This window comes from Sinocyclocheilus grahami, unplaced genomic scaffold, assembly GCF_001515645.1.
Source record: "Sinocyclocheilus grahami isolate Dianchi unplaced genomic scaffold, SAMN03320097.WGS_v1.1 scaffold1959.1, whole genome shotgun sequence".
Classification (NCBI taxonomy): domain Eukaryota; kingdom Metazoa; phylum Chordata; class Actinopteri; order Cypriniformes; family Cyprinidae; genus Sinocyclocheilus; species Sinocyclocheilus grahami.
The window spans coordinates 43,742-53,650 of record NW_015507138.1 but is presented as its reverse complement, the minus strand read 5'-3'; the positions used below and the strand labels follow the sequence as shown (position 1 = coordinate 53,650).

Below are 9,909 nucleotides of genomic sequence, written 5' to 3'. Positions count from 1 at the left end.
GTGTCTGTGTGTGTGTGTGTGTGTGTGTGTGTGTGTATACGTGTGTGTGTGTGTGTGTGTGTGTGTGAGAGAGTGTGCATATGTGTGCGTGTGTGTGTGTGTGTGAGTGAGTGTGTGTGAATACGTGTGTGCGTGTGAATACGTGTGCGTGTGTGTGTGTGTGTGTGGGAGAGTGTGAGTGTGAGTGTGTGTGTATGTGTGTGAATGTGTGGGTGTGTGTGTGTGTGTGAGAGTGTTTGTGTGAGAGAGTGTTTGTGTGAGTGTGAGTGTGTGTGTGTGTGTGTGTGTGTGTGTGTGTGTGTGTGTGTGTCCTGTGGCGAGCCGCTGCTGCTGGACTAATTGTCTAGAATTGGTGTTTTATGACTCTGAGTGTAAAGCGCCTGTGACTTCCAGCACCTCATTAACTAATAATGCAAACGGAAAAGCTGTAAAGAGTCCGATGGGAAGCAGAGGCAGCTGTGTAAACCTTTAACTGCATGCAGAAGGCAGGCTCAGTAATGACCTGACACTCTCCCACACACGCTTCATGACTCTCTGTGTGTGTTTCTGACCGGCTCACAGCTCGTGTTTGAGGCTTCATCTCTCAGAAAGTTACGGTCAGACGTTTGCAGGGAATGTCAGGAACGTCAGAAACCGTGGATGAATGGAGCCGGTCTCCTGAACAAACACATACAGTATGCATGCAGCACCACTTCAAATACTGTTTTTGGCTTTTTTTGTTGTTGCATCATGTTTGTTTACCCGGTAATATATATACTGTATATCAACAAACAATGCATTTTATTGTATGTTAAAGGCCACGTCAACCTCATCCACATGTTTCTAGCACAGCTCCTGGATCAATGCAACAAACACAACCATACATCTGTATATATAACTTATTATTGTACATATGCATCATGTATAGAAGCATTAGTAAAGAAATAAAATGAGAAAAATGTATCAGAATGTTGTCGATTGTTATTCTGTGCCACATGTCGGAAACTGATGTGCAGCTCACAAAAAAGCTCAGCCACAGAAATATGATGAGAGTGAAAAAATTTACATATTTCATCAAAATGATATTTTGTTTAATGACGTGAACTTTATTTTAGTGCCAGATTCTTCATTCATCTCCCAACTCACTGCTGTGATGCCAAAAAATGATTGTTATTTATTTTATTTCAGGCTCATGTGACACTGAAGACTGGAGGAATGATGCTGGAAATACAGCTTTGATCACAGGAATACATTACAGTTTAACACATATTCACACAGAAAACAGCTGTTTTAAATCATAATAATATTTCACTGTTTTAACTGTATTTTTGATCAAATAAATGCAGCTTTACATCACTGGAATAAATTACGATTTAAAATATGTTCACATAGAAAACAGTCATTTGACATTGTAAAAATAACTCACAATATAATAAATGCACTAGACTTCTTTCAAAAACATTTGAAAAATTGTATTTATTCACTTTTATTTTTATTTTAAAGATTACTTTAATGTATTTATTTTTTTATTTATTGATAGTTATTTTAAAATAAATTGTAAAGTATTTAAATATTGCAGAATTTGTTATGCTGTCCTCATGCTAATTTCAATAAAATAACTTTATAAAGTCACGAGAATAAAAAAATTACAAAAAATAATAATAATTTTTAAACATGCAAGACCCAGAAAAAAGGTTATTTTTTTGTCATTACGTTGGTTGAAGCATAAGAAACAAATGGAGGGAAAAAAAACATTTTTGAAAAATATATATTTTATTCTATGTCCTTTGTAGAGGACGCCAGGAATGTTATTAAAAAACATTTAAAAAATAGACACGAAAAGGCAAAAACAGTGTTTTATTTTTTCATTCACCAATCAGTTTTTAGGTTTCAGTCTATTTTTAGCCAAACTTTGTACAAAGATGATTCTGAACTATGATATAAAAATCTGATATACTATTGTACTTTATATGTGTGTAAAATGTTCATAAATTGGTATTCCCGTTCTATACAATGTATCTACACTGCATCTAATTTGCATATTAATGTGTTCCTGCGGCACACCATAATGAAAAAGAAGTGTAATAATGTGAGTAATAACCTGGCAACATTTTCATAATGTCTCATATTTCATAGGAATATTGATCTATAATTTCTTCTTGTGTTTCCCCAAAATGCCTGATTAACAGTCCTCTACAGTGGACATGTGTGAAAATGATGCCCTGTTTCGTAACAAAAAGTCATATTCCGATTTAGAAACCCCATAACATTTGATGTTTATTAACGACAAACAATTTTGAAAATTAGCCAGATTCAAATGATAGTTACAAAACATGATCATATTTCCCTAAGAGTGCTAAATTTGATCATTCTGTCGATGTCAGTCATATTTAAAATGTCTTTATCTCCAAACATTTGATATCTCTGAAAATTGTATATCCTCCCGAGAACCAGAAAAAAAAGCTTTGTGAATTTAGTAGTTTTTCATGCCATTACATTGTTTAGAGCAAAAATTAAAAAATAACATATTTTATTCATATGTTATGCCATGTCCTCTGTAGAAGACACCAGGACTCAGTTTTTCTAAAAAAAAATAAAATGTCATGAACAAACATGAAAAGGCAAAATCAATGGGATTTTTAAAAAAAATCTATTTTTAGGTTTCAGGATTTTTTTTAAACCAAACTTTGTATAAAAATGATTCTCAACTATGTTATAAAAGATATAACAGAATGATTTGATATACCATTTTACTTTATGCAATATGTGTGTAACATTTCCATAAACAGGTTTTCCCATTAAACACAATGTAATCTATACTCTGTACCTAATTTGCATATTAATGTGCTGTTGGGACAGCATGTTGAAAAAAGAAGTGTAATAACGGGAGTAATGAAGGAATGTTAAAAAACAACACAGAAAGAGATCTTCAGTGGATTGTTTGACTACTCAAAAGAGAACACAGGAGAATATAACTTCATTCATTTGTGTTTCCTGATAGCTAAATTTCACATACATAATCAAAAATCTGGCTCTAAATCTCTTTTTCTTTATTCAAAGTTGATCTAGACGAGTCTCTCGCTCTGCTCACATTTAACGATCTAGTTGCTGTGTGGACCAACATTATAATACGTTACAGTTTCATTTGTATATTTGGATAAAGGTTCAGTGATTCAGTGTAACTCACTGCTTTTCTTCAACAGTGCAGCGTGTGTTTAGCATCAGGACACAAAGAACATGAACCGCTGCTACAACACTACAGCACAACACCAGCAACATACAGTAAAACACCGCCAGAGGAAAGCAAGCCGTGTGACATCAGCAGCTTTCATTTCTGCATGAACTGCTCCTTTAAGAGTGAGAGGACTAATACACTCACAGACATGATGCTGGAATGAAGCGGCCTGCGTGCAGTGACCTGCCGTCTGCCTTCAGCCTCATCAATCACTGGACAGACATGGGACATGATTTACACTTCCTCCGCTCAAGTGTGCGAGAGATAACAACAAAGTGCATTAAAAAAAAATAAAGTGAGCACAATCGTTCAGTGTGGAGATAAAAACACTCACGCGTGTTTGCTGAATCTGCTGGCATCCAGTGAGCAAACACCTGCAGCGCACACTGATTCCGGCTGTGTTCACAATCACACACTATCATACTAATCACATGATTTAGTATGCATGCTGTGCACACTATATGGATGCTCTGCATTAGTACCTGAATGACTTAATACACTGCAGTATATACTGCACTGCATACGAAGTGTGCTGCTACCTACATTGATTCTGGCTGTGTTCACAATCACACACTATCATACTAATCACATGATTTAGTATGCATGCTGTGCACACTATATGGACACTCTGCATTAGTACCTGAATGACTTACTACACTGCAGTATATACTGCACTGCATACGAAGTGTGCTGCTACCTACATTGATTCTGGCTGTGTTCACAATCACACACTAGCATACTAATCATACTAATCACATGATTTAGTATGCATGCTGTGCACACTATATGGATGCTCTGCATTAGTACCTGAATGACTTAATACACTGCAGTATATACTGCACTGCATACGAAGTGTGCTGCTACCTACATTGATTCTGGCTGTGTTCACAATCACACACTAGCATATTAATCATACTAATCACACGATTTAGTAAGCATGCTCTGCACACTATATGGACGCTCTGCATTAGTACCTGAATGACTTACTACACTGCAGTATATACTGCACTGCATATGAAGTGTGCTGCTACCTACATTGATTCTGGCTGTGTTCACAATTGCATACTAACAGTATGTGGACATTCTGCATGGGTTCTTGATGACCGACTACACTGCAGTATATACCACTGAGCACACTGCACTGGGTACTCTATCCCACACTGCAATACACACTGCACTGCGTATGCGCATCAATTTCGGCTGTGTTCACAATTGTGTACTAACATACTAATCACACTGTTTAGTATACATGCTATGTACACTACATGGATGTTCTGCAAGGATTCTTGATGACCTACTACATTGCAGTATATGCTACTAAGCATACTGCACTGGGTACGCTATCCCACTCTGTAATGCAAACTGCACTGCAAATGCAGTGTACTACTACCCACATTGATTCTGTTTGTGTCCACAATTGCATACTAACTTATTAATCACACTATTTAGTATGCATGCTGTACACACTATGTGAACGCTCTGCATGGGTTCTTGATGACCTACTAAACTGCAGTATACACTACAGAGCACACTACACTAGTACTCTATCCCTTACTGCAGTGCACACTACAATGGGTACTGTATCCTACACTGTAATGCACACTGGACTGCGTATGTAGTGTGCAACTACCCACATTGTTTCCGGCCGTGTTCACAATTGCATACTAACATACTAATCACGCTTTTTAGTATGCCTGCTGTGTACACTACGTGGATGAATCTTGATAACCGCAGTATATACTACAGTGCACACTGCACTGGTGCTGTTTTGCTGCTTTGACACAATCAGTGTTGTATAAAGCGCTATACAAATAAAGGTGACTTGTATCCACACTGCAGTGCACACTACAATGGGAACACTAGCCCACACTGTAATGCACACTGCACTAGTACTCTATCCCAACTGTAATGCACACTGCACTGCATATACAGTGTGCTACTACTCACACTGATTCTGGTTGTGTTCACAATTGCATACTAACATACTAATCACACTAGCTAGTATGCATGCTGTGCACACTATGTGGACGCTCTGCATTGGTTCTTGATGACCTACTACACTGGAGGCATGTACTCTGCGCTGGCTACTCTTATCTTACACTGCAATGCACACTGCACTGCATACTACAATGGGTACAAAGTGTGCTGCTACCTACATTGAGTCTGGCTGTGTTCACAATTGCATAATAACATACTAATCACACTATTTAGTATGCATGCTATGCACACTATTTGCATGCATTCTTGATGACCCACTGCACTGCAGTATATACTACTGAGCATGCTGCACTGGTACGCTATCCCACACTGCAATGCACTGCGTACACAGTGTGCTACTACCCACTGATTCTGGCTGCATTTACATTTGCATACTAACAACTGCATACCGACTGATCACACTATTTAATTTGCATGCTTTGCACACTAAGTGACTGTTATGCATGGGAGTTTGATGACTTAATACACTGCAGTATATACTACTTAGCACGGCATACTCTATCCCACACTGCAATGCATTTAACTTTGATTTTCAGTTTCCAGTGTAACAAATGAACTGGATGTGATGTCAGCAGTGATAAAAAAAAAATAATAATAAAATACACCTTCTCATTATTTAATTGGCCTGGATTAAAAATGCAAAATAACTATTAACTCCGAGACAGTCTCTCTCCAAAACATTCAGCCTAAAGAAAAACAGTAATTATATTTTTGATTATTTCAGTAGATGTAGATGTGTTCAATGCATTTCTAATGAAACATAATGAGCATAAATGTCCACTAAGAGCTCATCTGCATTCGCTCATGTAATCATTATGTTCATATTTGAGAGTTCAGTGACACGCATCATCATAAACCGGTCAAAACTCACAAATGACCCAGAACTAACTGTTTAGTGCCAAGATCAGTCTTGCTTCACCAAAGTGACTCTTTGAGGTCTGACACCACAAACCGGCCTGTAATCAGCCTCAAACCACACAGCGGTCAGGGACGGTGAACTGGCCTGGCACGACTGCTGAAGCACGAATACTTTAAAAGGTAAATAAATGTTTAATGAGGACAAACGGCCTGAAACATGACTTCCACTGGCGTTACGGTCAGCCAAGAATCCACACGTATCAATCACACAAACCAGCGTCTCTATGAAACAGAGTTCATACACACTTAAACGCTTGAACTAATGAAAAGGAATAAATCAGCCTGTGACAGATCAGCGAGGGAATCAGAGCTACTTCACGTCTCTGGGCTGCTTATTAAAACCAATGAAAGATGCTCTGAAACTCAATACTGCGCCTATAAAACGTTCACTGCACTGGCATTTTTTGCCCATTTTATTCTTTCTTTCTTTAACAGCATAAAACCATGATATATGTCACTGAGAACCACACATCAGTACAAAACACTCACTTCAGCATGACTGACTAAATTACTGAAGTACCATCTCATCTCTCATGAACACATTAAGAACACGTGCACCTGCGAACAATTATTATATATAAATTATATATTTAAAAAAAATACATATATATTTTTTATTTTTAATTCAGAAAATTCCCAGGAGATATTTCTAATTTTTATTTAGTATAGTATTTTAATTAACGTAATGTTCTAAAATAACTCAAACTAAAATAATAATAAAATAACAAAAACTATATAGACATATTGGGGGGGGGGGGACACTTATTTTAACACAAAAATTTAAATAGAAAATAGAAAAATAAAACAAAAACTAATTTATATACTATTAATAAAAAATTAAATAGTATAAAAATAATTTATAACTATTATATATGTACAGTATTATTCAGTGTTTTCATTAAATTGATGAAAAGAGAAATAATAAAACAATAAAAATGACAAAACACACACAAAAAGACATCTTTTATTCTAACAACAACAAAAAAAATATATATATATGTGTGTGTAAGTTTGTGTGTGTATATATATATATATATATATAAATTTAGTAACATTTTTCTAATTTCCAGTGTTAGTTCTCAGTGCTGCATCTGAACTCTAGTATTTGTGAACTTGCAAAATGTGCTGTTTCTATAAATCCCACGTGTGTGCAGTCAGTCAGTCTGTTGATATCTGTTCCCATTCATCTCAGCTAATGCACGACCTGACCTCTGCTTCACTTCAACTGTAGTTACCAGCAAGGACTAACCAACCTATGCTAACCAGCCAGGCCTTGAAAGCCCTCCGAACACGGTCATTATTCCTGGAACTCTGTCTGGTGACGCTTGTCCTGCAGAAATGACGCAGATCACGACGGCATGGAGAATGAGTCAAACAGAAATCAAGAGCTCAATCTTAAACTCTCTGTCTGGAGTCTCACGTGATCTCTCCAGCACAGCGGCAAACCGAGAGATACAGCATCGAGCAGAGCTTTTCTCCATTACAGCAGGAACATGTGTGATCTGGACTAAACATGAGTGCGCTCAGGCCTGGAGCTCATTCAGCTCCGGCAAACACTCATCGTGCTGCTAAACAATGTGACAGGAGAGAGAAGACCGGCTCAGGAGAACCACCAGAGGTCCTCAGCGCAGGTGCTTTCAAGCTTTAATCCGGACAACGACAACAAAAACAGATAAATGTCAGAAAACACTAATAACATTCCTCTGAGAACTCCTGAAGAATGAATCACTGATGCTTTCAGAGCGTTGATCTGACTCGACCAATCACGTGAGATTAGGGCGGGACTAACTCGCTGACTGACCAATGACGGACGGGGGAATGTGTTCAGGAAACCTGTTTGAAAACAGTCATTACTGCAATAGTGTTTGACGACGCCAGAGATGGAACAAATAAAAATGGTTCATTTACAAAAAAAAATATTCATCCTAAATGTAACATTTGAATTGCATATCACAGATTACACGGTTTACAGTGGAATAAGAAATATTTAATTAGATAGAATGCATGAGATTTACATAACCTGGATTTACTTGTGATAAATATATAAAGATGATTATTGTGCATTTATTCAGTTTATTAGTACTATTACAGAAATCCGACCTGTTTTCATTTATGTATTATATAAGTTTATAATCTTTATAATGTGACGCAATTCCAATATATCTTAAATTCAGGCCTAAATACTGTTTTGAGTGTATGATCAAATAAAGCCAGGCACATCATCACTAATGAGGCAATTTAATTAAACTACATTTATTGAGTCCTTGTTTGCAGTATAAAACATCAAAATCGTTATTTCAATGTATACAAAAAAATAAATAAAATTGCACTATGCTACAAATGATTCAAGGCATATTGTTTTCTTTCTTCCGAGCTGCTCTCTGCTGATGGTTTATACTGCTAAACTCCAAAAATGTCAAGAATCACCATTGAAGCATCACAACAGCATCAGTCTATAGTTTGTGTGATTATTATTCACTCATAATCTTCCTCTCCACCGATTATAAACACAGGTTTCATACTGCTGTGATTCCTCATTGCTCATTTGGGAGCTTGCTAGTATAAAATCAGCACGCGGTTTGATGTGGAAACAGCAGCTCAGACTTGCAGCACTGCAGACAGAGCACGGAGGCACGTATGTGATGAGGTGCTTGGCGTGTCAGGAGCGTGTGAGCGTGCCCAGATTGAGGAGGATGGAGCTGAGGTTGATGCTGATGAAGGCTTGACTGCGGCCGCTGGTCCTGTGCATCTCCTGCAGCAGCAAACGCAGCGCCGACGCTTCGAACAGACGCTTGTTCTTCCTGCAAACAAACAGAGAAGTAGTGCTCCACTGATGGCCCATGCAGATATCTTACAGAGCACACACACACACACATATATATATATATATATATATTGATTGATTAATGAAAAAAGCAAACACTATGATGGCAGCTTTCATGTCCCATTTACTTTGTTTAACAGTTCTGTGTAATAATTAGCATTCAGAACTGAAAACAGAGATCGTAAACTAATGAGGACCGAATGGAACATTGAGTGTGTGTGGTGCTGGCGTTCTCAGTGCCGTCAAAATAAAAGTCCCGCTTCCCACACATCGGACAAACTGGAAAAATGACTGGCCGATGCTGATAATTAAAAAATGCCAAATATCGGCTAAACAGAAATAATATTAGTTGATGCCAATAATTGAAAAAAAAGCCAAATATCAGCCAAACTAAAAAACCTGGCAGATGTTGATCATTTAAAAATGGCAACTTTTAACCAAACAGGAAAAAAAAAATTTGTTGTCGATGCCGATAATTAAAATATGTTGAATATCGTCCAAAGAAAAAAAAAACGAACCAATGCCAATAATAAAATAACTGCAAATATCGGCCAAACAAAAAAATTGGCTGATGCCGATAATTTAAAAAATGCCAAATATCAGCCAAACTGAAAAAAAAAAACATATTGGTCGATGCTGATAATCTAAAAATGGCAACTATCAGCCAAATAGAAAAACAAAAAAGTATTAGTCAATGCCGATAATTAAAAAATGTTGAATATCATCCAAAGAAAAAAAAACTAACCAAAGCCAATAATTACAAAAACTGCAAGTATCGGCCAAACAAAAAAAATTGGCTGATGCTGATAATTAAAAAATGCCAAATATCGGCCGATATATATTGGCCGACAACTTAATAGAATCACTGGATCTGCACAACAGCTGAATGTCCCAACACACACACACACACACACACACACACACACACACACACACACACTCACATACACTCACA

The 9,909-nt window shown here is 37.1% G+C and overlaps 1 protein-coding gene across 1 annotated transcript in view; it reads right to left on the bottom strand.

Annotated features, from left to right (window-relative positions):
- Positions 1-8,393: 8,393 nt before the first annotated feature.
- LOC107573491 (coiled-coil domain-containing protein 138) overlaps positions 8,394-9,909 on the bottom strand; it is a 16,810-nt gene continuing 15,294 nt past the window's right edge. The window contains exon 12 of the mRNA XM_016259921.1: positions 8,394-8,931. Within this exon, the coding sequence (XP_016115407.1) occupies positions 8,790-8,931 (142 nt within the window). The 3' untranslated portion in view covers positions 8,394-8,789. The remainder of the gene's footprint in view (positions 8,932-9,909) is intronic.